We start from the raw sequence: 15,128 nt of genomic DNA, 5'->3' as shown, positions 1-15,128 counted from the left end.
TGCTCAGGGGCTACTCCTGGCTGTCTGCTCAGAAATAGCTCCTGGCAGGCACGGGGGACCATCTGGGACACCGGGATTCGAACCAACCACCTTAGGTCCTGGGTCGGCTGCTTGCAAGGCAAACACCACTGTGCTATCTCTCCGGGCCCGATTCCAACATTTATGGACCTGGAAGCTCGGCAGTCAGTCAAGGGGGCTCAGCCCAGCCCAAGCGACAGGGCGCAAGGCCGAGTCATGGGGCAGTGAGGCCCACACGCAGGGAGGAAGCAGGCTGCTCAGGAGATGGGCCTGCGGGAACTGAGTTAAACCACCCAAGGGCCCAGACCGGCAGAAGGGCCGAGCCTCCCCAGTGCTCACAGCCCTGAGCACCATGGTACTGGACTGGTGCGCACACATCAGTGCTTACGGTCCTGGTTATCATGTCCCTACACGAGTACTCACACACCAGTGCTCACAGCCCCATGTACCATGTTCCTTTATCTCAGACTGCTCAGACATCAGTGCTCATCCTCAGTCCTGCGTATCACATGCACCGACGTATCTATATTAGTGCACACAAATCAGTGCTCATGGCCCCATGCACAGCACGGCCCTACACCAGTGCTCAGACAATAGCCCCGTGCTTTGCATGTCTTCCCACTGGTGCTGCCAGTCTCTCTCTCACACACACACACGCTCTGTGGTGTCTCTGCACCAGGGAAGTAGCAGCCCTTTTCATGGAAACAGCCCCAGGCCTGAGCACTCGTCCCACTCCTGAGTCAAGACTCAGGCCCAAAGGATTGACTCTCGCCTGCTTGCGTTTGGGGTCACACCGCAGGACATTGGGGTGCTCCTGGCTGTGCTCGAAGGCTGCTGCAGTGCTGGGGGATGGGGCCAACTGTGAGGGTTCCAGCATCTTTCAGCTTGGCCTCCCCAGGCCGTGTAGGCTGGTGGTGACCGTGGCAGAGGCTGCAGGAGTTGGGAACGTGCTGGCAGCCCCGAGACCCCACCTGCACCCCCCGGCCTATGTGGGGCTCAGGAGAGTGCGTGCTGGCCCATGGCTTGCCTGCCCTCGGCAGATCCACGGGCTGTTGCTCACTCGGGGACGGGACTCAGGAAAGGAGAGGACAGATGCTGTACACAAGTGCTGAGATTCTTTATAGCTCCCCTGTGGCTGTGTGATCCACAGACTCCCTCGAGCTCCACGCTGCCTTCGGACCTTCATGTGGGGCCTATCGCGCTGGGTGAGGCGGGCCTCGCTCACGGGTCCAGGTTGAGGCTCTTCCAGGACTTGGAGGAGCTGTTCTTGTACTGCTCCAGCTCCTGGCAGAAACGAGATGGGATGGCCGTGGGATGAGCCCCAACACTCGGCCCCACAAACTGTGCCGTCTTTAGACACAGCCACACAACTCTGCGGGTATTTCGGGGCCACAGGAAGGCCCCCAGAGTGTCCTCATCCCTGACACGCAAAGCACAGGGAGCCAGTGGGGATGGGTGGGGCGGGAGGTCCCCACAGGAGAGCAACAGTACTGGGAACAGGAGAGGACTAGGGTAAGTAGGGGTGAGTGTGGAGGGTCAGCAGGGGTGAGCATGGCAGGGCAGGGGTGAGTATGGACGGACAGTGAAGGGTGATATGGAGGGTCAGAGCAGGGGTTATTGGCGAGTCAGAGCAGACACAGATGGGGCGGGTCAGCTAGGACTCTGAGAAGCCGCAGTGGCCTCTGAGGCACCAACCAACCTGGTCCTTCTGGGCCCGCATCTCGTCCACATCCGCCTCAGCGTACTGCGGGTCCCGGGCTGGGTCCTTGACATCCCTCAGTGTGCTGTTGCTCTGAAATCACAGTTGGCTCCATCACGGTGTTACCGTCACCGGGTGCTCCAGGCCCGAATGGGCAGTCAGTGGGCAGGGCAGGGCAGGGCACCCACCGTGGGCGGAAAGACGCTCTCATAGGCCTTCTTCCACAGCTCCAAGGGTGTCTGGGCGCGGAGCTTCCCGAGGTCGGCGGCGGGAATCGGGGGTGGGCCTGCGGGCGGATGGGTCAGTCACCCCCATGGCTCATGGGGGCCACATCTGTGGCCCCGCCCTCCCCTGACCCCAGGGTGAGGCTGAGGAGCACTGGGCAGTGAGCCCAGACAAATGCCAGCGATGCCGAGACAAATCCCACCCATGGTGGGGCCAGGGGTGGCGTCTGCCGCCACACACCCATGATGCCACTGAGGCAGCACTATCCTGTGGGGAGGGGGTGAGGGTGGGCTGCCCCAGGCACTAGCTACCTGCCCTCCTGTCCTGATCTCTTGACTGGATTTCTACCTTTTTTTTGTACTTTTTTGGGGGGCCACATCCAGTGACGCTCAGGGGTTACTCCTGGTGGGGCCATATGGGGGACCATATGAAACGCTGGAGATGGAACAGAGGTCTGTCCTGGGTCAGCTGTGCTCAAAGCAAACACCCTACCACTGCACTACTGTTCCGGTCTCTGGATTCCTGCTTTTTCTTTTCTTTTTTTTTTTGGGGGGGGGGGCACACCCGGCGGTGCTCAGGGGTCACTCCTGGCTGTCTGCTGAGAAACAGCTCCTGGCAGGCACAGGGGACCCTATGGGACACCGGGATTCGAACCAACCACCTTTTGGTCCTGGATCGGCTGCTTGCAAGGCAAACACCGCTGTGCTATCTCTCCGGGCCCGATTCCTGCTTTTTCCTTCATTTTTTTCCTTCACTCTTTTATTTACTTTTTACTTTTTATTTGCTTTTGTTTTAGATCACACCCAGCGGAGCCTGGGACTTACTCCTGGCTCTGTGGTCAGGGGCAGGGTTCATACCTAGCGGTGCTTGGGGACCACCAGGGGCACGGGTGTTGGGCACAGGTTTGTTGTGTGCAGACAGGCATCCTGTCTGCTGTCCTATAGCTCAGTCCCCTTAAATCAGGGGTTGGAAGCTCATCGCCCACCCGAGAGGTGACTCCTCAGACCTAGGAAAGTGCTCCCCCTCTGTAGAATGGCTCAGCCTGGGACCTCTGCTCCGTCCTCTTCTCTCTGACCAGGGTCTCAGTGCCAACAGCAGCGTGTAGGTGCGGGGTGGGGACGGGGAATTTAATAAAAAGGCATTGTAGAGCCGGAGAGCACAGCAATAAGGCATTTGCCTCGCACGCAGCCAACCTAGGATGGGCGGTGGTTCGAATCCCGGCACCCCATGGGGTCCCCAAGCCTGGCAGGAGTGATCTGAGTACGGGGCCAGGAGCAACCCGAGTGCCACCAGGTGTGGCCCCAAAACAAACAACAACCAAAAAACAAGTGAAAAGGCACTGCCAGGCCGGGGTCCCTCTTGGAGCCCTGGAGAACCAGAAAGAATAGGCCCTGGGGGCGGCTCTGGCCTGAGCGAGGCGAGTGGCTGGCAGCTGTCTGTCTGCCCCACACAGACCAGGAAGCAGAGGCCTGAGACTGCACAGGCCTGCAGGGGAGAGGATGGAAACCCATGAGCACTCTCAGGGGGCAGGAGGCAGAGGGCAGTCTGAGAAGGACATGCCGCCAGTGCAGGACCCAGCCCAGCCCGTCAAGAGGAGGGGGAATGAACGCTGAGGGCTGAGTTCACCCACCAATCTAACTCAAGAAGAATGAGCACTGAAGATCGAGCTCCCCCCGCTATCTGTCTGAGGGGGAGGAGGAAGAACACTGAGGGCCGAGTTCACCCACCAATCTGACTCAGCGAGTCCAGCCCGGCCACGATGAACAGGGGTTTGTTCTGGTCCACGCACATGGATCTGCTGCACAGGGAGAAACACATTCAGCCCAGCGAGCAAAATTCCCGCTACGCGTCCCGTCATGGGTGAGCGTCGTTCCAGGTACAAAGATGGGGTGTTTGGAGCACGTTGGAGCTGCCCTAAGACCCCAGAAGCAGCCGAGTCCAGAAAGACCCACACCCACAGGACCGAGCCTGTCCTTTGCCTCTGTCGCCTCTGGCAGTGCTCGTAGCGCTCTCCTGCCTCAGCTCAGTTACTGGCCCAGTGAGCCAGGGGTGTGGGGGACAGCGGCCATGGGAATGGGGGCGGCACCTCTTGTCAATACCGAAGGCCAGCTGGTTGATGACACTGCGGGTTTTCAGCAACAGGCCCTCGGATTTGCTGGTGAACTGAGGAGAGAGAAGCAGGGGCCAGAGCTATAGCACAGCGGTAGGGCATTTGCCTTGCATGTGGCCAACACAGGACAGACACCCCAGTTCGAATACTGACATCCCTTATGCCTTATCCTTATGCCTTATACCTTATCCCGAGCCTGTCAAGAGTGATTTCTGAGTGAAAGCCAGGAGTAACTCCTGAGCGCTGCTGGTGTGACCCAAAAACCAAAATAAATAAATAAAATAAAATATAGGTCTAGAGGGCCCGGAGAGATAGCACAGCGGTGTTTGCCTTGCAAGCAGCTGATCCAGGACCTAAGGTGGTTGGTTCAAATCCCGGTGTCCCATATGGTCCCCCGCGCCTGCCAGGAGCTATTTCTGAGCAGACAGCCAGGAGTAACCCCTGAACACCGCTGGGTGTGGCCCAAAAACCAATATATATATATATATATATATATATATACACACACACACATATATATACACACACACATATATATATATACACACATATATATATACATACATATACATATACATATATATATATATATATATATGTGTGTGTGTGTGTGTGTGTGTCTAGAGGGAGCTGGAGAGATAGCACAACAGTAGGGCATTTGCCTCACACGCTGCCAACCAGGGATGAACCCGGGTTTGATTCCCAGCACCTCATATGGTCCCCCGAGCTTGTCAGGAGTGATTTCTGAGTACAGAGCCTGGAGTAACTTCTGAGCACCGCTGGGCGTGGCCCAAAAACCAAAAACCCAAAACCCAGTCAAGACCAATCTCTCCTCGGCAGGCTGCCTGCAGTTGAGGGACGTGGCATAGGGCACTAAGCATCGCTCGCCAGGCACGGTCAGATCCGGGGACAGTGGGCAGGGCTCGGCAGGGGCAGAGCAGCGGCTGGTGAGACATCTCTGGGCAGGGTGTTTGAGCAAGGCTGGAAGGAGAGCGTGGGGGAAGGTGCTGGACCCCAAACCCCGCCGGGAGTGACCGTGATCCCCTAGTGGCACCCGGACTCACCATCAGGGAAGCACCGTGGTAGTGTGCCAAGAAGCGCAGCGTCTTACAGATCACCTTCCTCTTCTCCGAGTCCATGTCCTGAGGGAGGGACAGTTTGCAGGGGAACCCAGTGCTGTCAGTGGGAACAGGCCAGCCGGACCCTCCCGGGGGCCATCTCCCAGCCATGCCCAGCTCGCGGGGATCCATGCCGCTTCCCGTGTGTGGACATTAGAACACACGGGAACAGCACGTCTGTGAGCAGGAGGGGAAGGAGAGAGACTCCACCTCTTCTTGTTCCAAGGCGTGTCTTCACCTCCCGCTTGCTCATGGGGCCACTTGGTCCCTGTCCTGGGGCCTCCCTGCCTGCTTTTCCCTCAATGACCCTTTTCCAAAATCTCCCCCTTCCTCCCTGAGACACTTGGAATGTTTCTTTTCTTTTCTTTTTTTTTTTTTAATGGTTTTTGGGCCACACCCGGCGGTGCTCAGGGGTTACTCCTGGCTGTCTGCTCAGAAATAGCTCCTGGCAGGCACGGGGGACCATATGGGACACCGGGATTCGAACCAACCACCTTTGGTCCTGGATTGGCTGCTTGCAAGGCAAACGCCGCTATCTCTCCGGGCCTTTACTTTTTCTTTTTTGGCCATACTCAGTGACACTCAGGGCTGACTCTCAGCTCTATGCTCTGGGATCACTTCTGGCCAGCTCAGGAGACCCTCTGGGATGCCAGGGACTGAACCTGAGCTGGCCGTGTACAAGGCGAGCGCCTCCCTGAAGCCTGTGGCCCGGGCCTGCCCTTCCCTGATGCGCTCACCTGGAAAATATCATACTTGCTCCCGATGATGACCAGAGGGATCGGGAAGGGGTCGATCAGCTCGAGGTCCTGGGGACAGATGTCTCATTGTAGGACATGCAGTATGGGGCTTGGCTAAGCTCCTTGGCCCTGAGCCTCTATCTGGCTGCTGACGCTGTCCTGAGGCTGTGCTGGGACATAGGGACGCGGGGACAAGGGGACGTGGCGATGTGGGATTTGGAGACATGGGGACGCAGAGACACAGGGACAAAGGGGATGAGGGATGCAAGCTCATCTCCCAGTTCTCGCCGTTCCTCCAGCCATGTCCTTGCACGGCAGGGGTTCTACCTTCACACTGCAGGGCCTGTCTGCACCGCCTTATCTGCGGCCCTTAACCCTCAGCTCTGCCCCTTCCCAACTGCTACTGGTGCTCAGGGCTCTATGCTGTGCTGTTTCCCGCAAAGACGCCGCTTCTGCCACAGCAGAGGGTGAAGGGCAAAAAGGGAGCTTGGAGGGGGCTAAGGGGGGGCAGGGGTCACTTGTTCTCTGGCCCCAATGTATGTAACTTTTGAGTGTGTCTGTATCTAGGTGTCTGTGAGTGTATCTGCATGTAATTGTGTATATCTATGTGAGTGTGTCTGTGCCTGAGTATGTCTGTATGTGTGTCTAAGTATTTGCGTGTGTCTGTGCCTATCTGAGTATGTTTGTATGAGTGTGTCTGTCTGAGCCCATGTTTGGTTGTGTGCGTAAAACTCTCCCTGCAAAGTAAAGGAGGTGGTCACAGCCATGCTGGGCGTGGCCCCGGCCTAGTGCCTGTGTGTCGGTGACCAGAAAACGTCCCACTGTTTGCTTCAGTTTCTAGCTAGTGTGCCTTGTCCTTCAGACATGGGCACTAGGTCTACACAGTGTGGGCATCATCGTCAGCTGCAGGGGGATGAGTCCCTGGCGACCCTCTGCCTGGCCAAGGGCCTTCTCTCACCCCCACAACGCCTGCCTGAGTCCCTGGTCAGTAGAAACTGCAGACCACGTCATGCTCCCGCTTTTGAACCCGCTGCCCGCGGCTGGAGCAAGAGCTGGAATGATCACAGCGTCTGTCCAAAGGGACCTACTTAGGGACGTTCCTGACCCAGCAACTAAGCAGGAAAAAGAAATGGAAAAGGACAGACATTGGAGAAGAGGCCAAGATGCCACGGGGGTGCCATGCTAAGAGAAACAAGACACGGAGAGACATCAGAGCACCCCACAATTTCACTCCGAGGGGTGGGACAGACACAGAGCCAGGGCTAGTGAATGAGGATGGACGTGGAGAGTCCAGTGGGCACAGGAAGGTAGGCACGGGGCAGGCACAGCAGGGCAGATACTCCAACACCACCGCAGAAGCCAAGCCAGCAAGACAAGGACACAGCCCAGAGTCCTGCCCTGCCCTGCTCTCCGAGGTCACTCGCCACCATTTCCAGGGAGTACTTGCAGCAGCAGCGAATGCATGTCCTGCTGTGGGGAAGAGGTGGGGGGCAGGGCACAGCGCCAGGACCCTCCCCTTCACCCCACCCTCCTGCCACTCACGGGATGGTCCTTCTGCATGTAGTCCCACACCTTCGGTCGCATGTCGGCTGCAGCCCTGCAGTCTGTCTTCCCTAGCTTGAGTTTCACTCTGTCTATGTGGCTCCGTGTGGCCTGCAGCAGGCTCTCCATGGTGGGCCAAAGGTCATTGGGCTTTGAAAGATCCAGAACCAGCACAACAGAGAAGGTTCTAGAGAGAGAAAACACCCATCACGGATGCTGGGAAGAAATGGTCTTCCAAGGAGCGACGCATGGCAGGGAGGGCACTTGCTTTGCATATGGCCGGCCGAGCTCCATCCTCAGTACCCCAGAGGGTCCCGTGAGCCTGGCGGGGCGATTTCTGAGGACAGAGCCAGGAGAAGCTCCTGAGCACCACTGGGTGTGCCCAGAAATCTAATCAATCAATGAATCAACAAATAATTTTTTTTTAAAAAGAATGACACTGGGTTAAGAGAACCAAGAAGCGCTTAAGACAAGGGACAGATGGGTCGCAGCCTTTGAGGGCTTGTTGACACAAGACCTGGGGCTTGGGTCTATGCCAGCAATGATCCGTGTTGGCAGTGACCCTCAGAGACGCACAAAGAACCCGCAGAGACCTGAGTCTAGGACCACCCAGCAGCCAGGGATGTGCTTCTGTGGGGTGCAGAGTAGCTCAGTCCTGGGGCCCCTGGCTTTGTCTTCATGAGGGCCCTTCCCAGGAGCTGCTCTGATGGCTACTAGCAGGCACTGATGAGGCCCACAGGACCCATCTTGCAGGGAGCACAGCTTTGGCCAGGAGCACACACACACAGACAAACACACATGCCCCACGTACCGCACAGACTCGCTGGTGATGGCGACGCTAATGAGGTCCATCAAGGACGTGCCGCCCCCGAGCTCCCAGAAATGAGCCAGATCCTTGGGCTGAAAGCAAACGGACAGTGTTTTCCGGGAGAGAAACCTGTTCTGTTTGGACATTCTAGATTTGTCTTGTGAGCGCGTTGGGGCCAGCCAGTGATGGCTTTGGGTAAAATGCGGCCGTCCTCATCCACCCTCTGATGACAGCGGCAGAGGCCCAGCTATCTTGGAGCACCCAGAGGAGCAAGAACAAAGGAACCGAGAACCCATCAAAAAATGAGATGGGGGTGCCGGAGCAATGGTTCAGAGGTAGGGCATTTGCCTTACACGCGGCTGACCTAGGATGGACTGCAGTTCGATCCCCTGGTGTCCCATATGGTTCCCCTAAGCCAGGAGTGATTTCTGAGCATATAGCCAGAGTAACCCCTGAGCGTCAATGGGTGTGCCCCCCCAAAAAAAACCAGAATAGGAAAGGGGAAGGACGATGCTCACGATGCTGTGGCCCTTGGCTCTCCTCCCATACGTGTATTCCAAGGCCAGGGTGGGTTTCGGGGGCTCATCCCTGCAACGAGACAAGACAGTGTTGGGGAGGCACCAGAGCTTCTTCCTCCCCAGATGCCACCTGCGTGCTACCCAGGGCACACCGGTGCAGTGGCAGTGAAGGAGCAAAAGGGCCCAGAGCGTGTGAGGGACACAGGGTGACTCATCGTACAAGTCTCTGCTCTTTCCATCTTCAGTTTCTACAAGAACCGTGTTTTTCTGGGGGAGAGGGCTGATCGACACCCAGGGATGCTGGGGATGGAACCCCGGCCTCTGTTGTACAGAAACATGTAGTCCAGCTACATGTGGAGTTGCCTCTCTGGCCCCTCAAATCTATTTCTTGGAAGGACCTAATGGCCAAATGACGTGGCTCTGCAGTTTAGGAGAAGTTCTAAGAAACAGGCAGGGAGTTGGAGGATGAGAGAAAGAGAAAGGGAGAGGGAGCACCGTGGGGAGGGTGCTTGCCAGCTTCAATCCCCAGCTCCCCACATATTGAATGGTCCCCTGAGCACCACCAGGAGTACTTCCTGAGTGCAGAACCAGGAGTAACCCCTGAGCATTACAGGGTTGCCACCTTAATGCAGTTGAATTTGGACACGCCCACTGGGTACCCCCACCGCAATAACTGTTGAAGCTGGATATACCCCGAACACACCTCTTGGAATGGACCCTCATCATGAGGGTATAAAAGGAAGAACTTGGCCCTTTGGGGGTTGCCTAGGATAGTAACCAGAGCAGGCCTGCTGGTCCTCGGGGGACGAGAGTTAGAAATGCTGCCTGTTCTATATCTATTCTTTTCTTTCTTCTTTGAACCCAGGCTTCCCCCAACGCATCACCTCTGGCCAGTGGATTTCCATCTAACTTTCTTTCCCTCTCTCTGAAACTTCCAGGGTGGCAAGAGCAGGCCTGAGACAACAGGAGGAATAAAATGTATACTTATGTTTTTTTGTTGGTTTTTGGGTCACACCAGGTGACACTCAGGGGTTACTCCTGGCTGTGTGCTCAGAAATTGCTCCTGGCAGGCTCGGGGGACCATATGGGATGCCGGGATTTGAACCAGGGTCCGTACTGTGTTGGCCCGTACAAGGCAAATGCCTTACCACTGTGCTATCCCTCTGGCCCCATATACTTAGTTTTTTTCTTCGATCTCTCTTAGTCCCAGGTGGGCAGTTGCAACATGGTGGCATCCCTGGGTGGGTTCAAGGACCCACCTGGCATCTGGGCCCATTCGAGCCTTGCAGCACCAGGCCCTGGCAGTCTTGGGTCACCCCAACAACAAGCAAATAGGCACTGGAAGGCCAGAGAGATAGCACAATGGGTAGGGCACTTGCCTTGCATGCAATCAACCTCAAATTGACACTGGGCACTGCAAGGGTCCCCCAAGTCCTTCTGAAGTTATTTCTGAGCACAGACCCAGGTGTAAAACACTTTATCACAGAATACCACTAAGTGAAGAGAGAGGAGAGAGGAGAGAGAGAAGAGAGGAGAGAGAGGAGAGGGGGGAGAGAGAGAGAGAGAGAGAGAGAGAGAGAGAGAGAGAGAGAGAGAGAAAGAGAAGAGGGAGAGAGAGAAAGAGAGAGAGAGAGAGAGAGAGAGAGAGACTGCTCATGGTTTGAAGACCTGCCTCGGTCCAGCCAACTCCTCAGTCCCTAACCTAACCCCACTGAGGAGACTTGGGGTCCAGTGCTTCTGGGGGGCTCTAAGCTACCAACACCAGTGGCCTTGGCAGGGATGTTCAGCAAGTGGTCCCCAGGGGCACATACAGGACACGTGGACAAAAGCATTGGCTCCTGGCTGATCGTGTCTGAGGGGGCCCAAGCACCCCACCTCTGAGAATTAAGTGCTTCCGTTTCAGGCTCAGAACTGCGCCCCTTCCTAGAGTCTCTGGGATTCTAACATACACTATACGGCAGATTAAGTGAAAGACAGACATTACCTGTCAAGGCATCTGAGGATGATGGTCGTCTTTCCCTGCAAATTGAGAAAGCTGCTGAGCTAAGGCCAGACACACTCGAGGTCGGATTATTTTAACTGTGGCCTAAAATAGCTTCTCATCACTTGAGTGATAAATTACCTGGAAACTGAAACCTAGAAACTTTCAGAATCTTCCCCAAGTTTGCTAAGTGGGAGAACTTGTCAGCCAACTTGTCAGAGCGAACCCACATGCTGTCACTGTCAGGCCAAGCTCAGCGACCGCCGGCACCAGAGTCAGGACCCGGTTCAGTGGACATTGGGCAGCTGCCTGGCGCTAATTGCCGGGTGAGTCTCGAGATGATCGGTCTTCTGATGCCTCGGTCCCAGCAGGGGTGGAATTACAGGGGAGATGACACGCACGCAGGGGGTGGCCAGCTCGCCCCAGTGCGCCAGGGTGGGTGGGCGGGAGCTGCTGCGGGCACTGAGCATGTCTGGACCCTGAGTGTGTCCAGGCCATGTAGACTGGACATATCCAGGCCATGAGGTCTCTGAGCACGTGCAGGCCGTGTACACTGAGCATGACCAGGCCTTGTGGACTCTCATTTCCCGCCAATGAGCTGGGGCAAATATCACATATCAAAAAGCAGGGTTTTCTAGGGGTCAGAGAGAGAGCACAGCGGTAGGGTGTTTGGGCTGACATGGGATGGACCTGGGTTTTATTCCTGGCATCCCGTATGGTCCCCTGAGTCTGCAGGAGCCATTTCTGAGCTCAGAATCAGGAGTAACCCTTAAGCGCTGCCGGGTGTGGCCCAAAAACCAAAAGAAAAAAAAAAAGAATTTTACGTTGCTGTTTCACTGTCTTCACAATATCACTATCCTTACTATGTGAGGGTCATGTGAAGATGCGAAGGACTCAGCTCATTCCCCCCATCATTAAGGGTCGGCCCCCTGCTCCCGGGATTCCCACCTCCCCTCCACCACACGTAGCAGCTACCACACTCACAGTTCCCCTCCCACAGCCTGACCTCTGCAGAGCACAGCTGGGCTGACCTCACTCTCCTGACCCTCTTCTCAGGCCTGTACCTGAGTGACAGAGGATCCGAGACATCTGGGATGCCACTGTCCCTTGTTCCATCGGGAAGGGCATCAATCTCCCGGGTACCATGGGGACAGTTGTCACTGTCCCGGGTATAATAGGGATGAGTGTCACTGTCCGGGGGCCCAGTCGGGATGGGCATGCCCCTCCTGGGTACGGAAGGCAGGTGTCATGTCGGGTCGGACCTCCCTCTCCCAGGTACCATCTGGATGGGCGTCACCCTTCCAAGCACAGTCAGGATATGGGGCGCTGTGAGCCTAGGAGTCTTTCTACTGAGGAGGAGAGAAATGAGGGTTTTCTCCAAGAGAAACAAGAGCTAGAGGGCAGGTCCCTGTGCTGGGGAAGGTCACACTGATTGTCTCTACAGCGTCCTTGTCAGAGGGCGGGGAAGGTGTCCATGCCTGGAAGGGCCAAGTTTGATCAGCAGCCCACGGAGCTGTCCACGCACAGCTTCACAGGCACTTCACCCACGATCACCCATGCTCACAGTCCCGCTTGGTCGGAACAGGGATTCCCAGCTGGGACTCAGCCTCCAGACTGCAGGCCAGGGTCCCTGGAGCAGCTGCCATGCCTGGGGTCTGTGGATCTGGCCTCTGGGTTCCCGGGGTCCTACCACTCAGTCCCAGTTCTGGCTCCAGCTGCCCAGGGCCACGAAGCCAGTCTACGAGCTACGGCACCTCACCCCACTCTTACTGCCGAGGAAGAACACGGACTTCTCCCCGCCGTCCAGGCTGTCGCCTTCGCCTGCCCCTCGCTTCTCCACCTGGGCCCGGGCGATCTCCCAGAGTGTCTCCCTGTGGGCAGAAGGACAGACTTAAATCAGAAGCCTGCCAGCCTCCTGAGGCTCCGAGAGCTCTCCCTAGCCCACCCAGACAAATGCCACTGTTCCCGGGGCCTCAAGCAAGGAGAGGCCCAGGCTGGCCCAGCTGGCTGGTCTCAGGAGCTGCGGCTCTGTGGCTATGGGCTGAGGCTGCTTATTCTGGGCCTTCTGAATACGGTGTGACAGGCTGGAGCATGTGACTCTACAACCTTATAACCTCTCCTGGAGACCCAGAACTTGAAGGGAAACATCCCGAAAGGGGGGAATATATAAAATGGCATTTAGAGGCCCCCCCAAGCGCTTCTCTCTTTTAAAATAAGGGAAAATGACCCAAAGGCTAGTTCTTTTGGGGGGAGGTCACTCCTGGCTCTGCACTCAGAAATGGCTCCTGGCAGGCTCGGGGGACCATATGGGATGCTGGGAATCAAACCCAAATCCATCCCGGTTGGCCTCGGGCAGGGCAAACGCCCTACTGCTGTGCTATCACTCCGGGCCCCAAGGAGGAGGTTGTTTTTATTTTGACACCCACAGAGCTCAGTGGTTACTCCTTGCTCTGAGCTCAGGAATCACTCCTGGCGGTGCTCAGGGGACCCTATGCGGATGCCAGGGATCAAACCCAGGTTGGCCATGTCCCAGGAAAGGACCCTACGGTTGTGCAGCGCTCCAGCCCCTCAAGAGCTAGTGTGAATGAGCAAGGCTCCAAGTTCCGTCCTTGAGACCACGCAGCGCCCCAAATCCATCCAAACTGCAGTGGCCCCTATGGCCCAAAATACACACACTGGCCTAAGGGTCACTCTCTTTGCTCCACCTCTGGGAGGCCTACGAACAGTCACACCCCTGACCCACTGAGAGTCCCTTTCAACACACAGAATCTCAACAAAAACACTCAAAAATGTTCTTTCTTCCCTTTCTCACGAAGTCTGCGGACGGATCAATGTAAAGGCTCTTGAAATGGGGCCAGAGCTAGACAGCATGGAGGTAAGGCGTTTGCCTTGTGTGCAGAAGGACGGTGGTTCGAATCCCAGCATCCCATAGGGTCCCCTGAACCTGCCAGGAGCGATTTCTGAGTGCACCCCTGAGTGCTGCCCAGTGTGACCCAAAAATCAAGAGGAAAAGGAAGGAAGGAAGGAAGGAAGGAAGGAAGGAAGGAAGGAAGGAAGGAAGGAAGGAAGGAAGGAAGGAAGGGAGAGAGGGAGGGAGAGAGGGAGGGAGGAAGAAGGAAGGAAGGAAGGAAGGAAGAAGGAAGGAAGGAAGGAAGGAAGGAAGGAAGGAAGGAAGGAAGGAAGGAAGGAAGGAAGGAAGGAAGGAAGGAAGGAAAAAGGAAGGAAGGAAGGAAAAAGGAAGGGAGGGAGGGAGGGAGGGAGGGAGGGAGGGAGGGAAGGAAGGAAGGAAGGAAGGAAGGAAGGAAGGAAGGAAGGAAGGAAGGAAGGAAGGAAGGAAGGAAGGAAGGAAAAAGGAAGGAAGGAAGGAAAAAGGAAGGGAGGGAGGGAGGGAGGGAGGGAGGGAGGGAGGGAAGGAAGGAAGGAAGGAAGGAAGGAAGGAAGGAAGGAAGGAAGGAAGGAAGGAAGGAAGGAAGGAAGGAAGGAAGGAAAAGAGAGGCGCTTTCAATAAAGCAGGGCAGCACCCAGCCCAAAGGGGGCTGCGAGTCCTAGTCCTTCCTCCTCAGCACGACTCCCCCAGTCCCTAGCCTGCAGCACAGCCGGGCTGAGACCCCCGAGTTTTCCCAGTGGCCAGCAAGCGCGAGGCCCGGGCTGGACCCCCAGGGCGGGAGGGCCTGGCGGGGCGTGCCCGACGTGCCGGGGAGCCCGTGCCGCCTTCCACTCCCCCAGGGAGGGCCTCCCTCGGCCGGTCCCCGCACCCCGCGCCCCTGCAGCGGCGCCCAGGCCGCAGCTGGCACCTCGGGGCGGCACAGTCGTACCCGGGCATCACGGCTCCGCTACACGGGATCCACGGTCCCCGGCGCATGCGCCCTCGTTGCCATGGAGACAACCTCAAACGGCGCGCCTGGGCGGCCGCGGGTTAGCATGGGAAGTGTAGTTCTGCGCCCGGACACGCCTCCCCGGCGCATGCGCCTCGTGGCCGTGGAGGCGACGTCGAACGGCGCGCCGGGGTGGCCGCGAGGTGTTATGGGAAGTGTAGTTCTCAAGTCTCACTAGCGCATGCGCTCTCGTGGCTTTGGGCAGCGGTAGGCCCGGGGCATCGTGGGACTTGTAGTTCTGTACGCAGGCCCCCCCCACTGTGCTCTATCTCGGCCCCTTTCAAAGGGCCACGTTCCTCTCCAGATGGGGAGTTGGGGACGGGCAGACGCAGCCTGCGGGCGGCTCTCCAGGGCACGGCTGGCGATCTGAGCTTGTGCCCGCCATCCCACCCTGTACTGAGGGTCACCGAAAAGGTGACCTGTTTCAGATGGGCTCTGCAGGCCTTAATTGTGACTAAGAGGGAAGAGACGTACTTTCATAGGAAATAAAGATTCCA

The 15,128-nt window shown here is 57.0% G+C and overlaps 1 protein-coding gene across 4 annotated transcripts; it reads right to left on the bottom strand.

Annotated features, from left to right (window-relative positions):
* Positions 1-1,148: 1,148 nt before the first annotated feature.
* Positions 1,149-14,583, bottom strand: DYNC2LI1 (dynein cytoplasmic 2 light intermediate chain 1). 4 transcript variants are annotated; one of them, XM_049784266.1, is made up of 13 exons: positions 14,551-14,583; positions 12,516-12,627; positions 10,760-10,794; positions 8,776-8,845; positions 8,261-8,349; positions 7,450-7,636; positions 5,908-5,976; positions 5,117-5,194; positions 4,029-4,105; positions 3,670-3,740; positions 1,906-2,003; positions 1,718-1,810; positions 1,149-1,302 (listed from the first exon to the last, which is right to left on the bottom strand). In XM_049784266.1, the coding sequence occupies exons 1-13, from the start codon at positions 14,577-14,579 to the stop codon at positions 1,240-1,242; spliced, it is 1,071 nt and encodes a 356-aa protein (XP_049640223.1). In that variant the 5' UTR covers positions 14,580-14,583; the 3' UTR covers positions 1,149-1,239. The 4 variants fall into 4 exon arrangements, 2 of the variants coding, with proteins under 2 accessions (XP_049640223.1, XP_049640224.1); XR_007500857.1 differs by having other exon boundaries at positions 1,255-1,302; positions 3,666-3,740; positions 14,551-14,582; XR_007500858.1 differs by lacking the exon at positions 4,029-4,105 and having other exon boundaries at positions 3,666-3,740; positions 14,551-14,582.
* Positions 14,584-15,128: the final 545 nt, after the last annotated feature.

This window comes from Suncus etruscus, chromosome 12 (genome assembly GCF_024139225.1).
Source record: "Suncus etruscus isolate mSunEtr1 chromosome 12, mSunEtr1.pri.cur, whole genome shotgun sequence".
Taxonomy (NCBI): Eukaryota; Metazoa; Chordata; class Mammalia; order Eulipotyphla; family Soricidae; genus Suncus; species Suncus etruscus.
This window is presented reverse-complemented; position numbering and strand designations above follow the sequence as displayed.

Coding starts and splice junctions, on each gene's coding strand:
- DYNC2LI1 (XM_049784266.1), bottom strand. CDS start 14,579: ATGCCCGGGTACGACTGTGCCGCCCCGAG. Junction 8,846..10,759: donor ATCCTCAGATGCCTTGACAG/GTAATGTCTGTC, acceptor GTCTCGTTGCAG/GGATGAGCCCCCGAAACCCA. Junction 8,350..8,775: donor GAGCCAAGGGCCACAGCATC/GTGAGCATCGTC, acceptor GTTTGCTTTCAG/CCCAAGGATCTGGCTCATTT.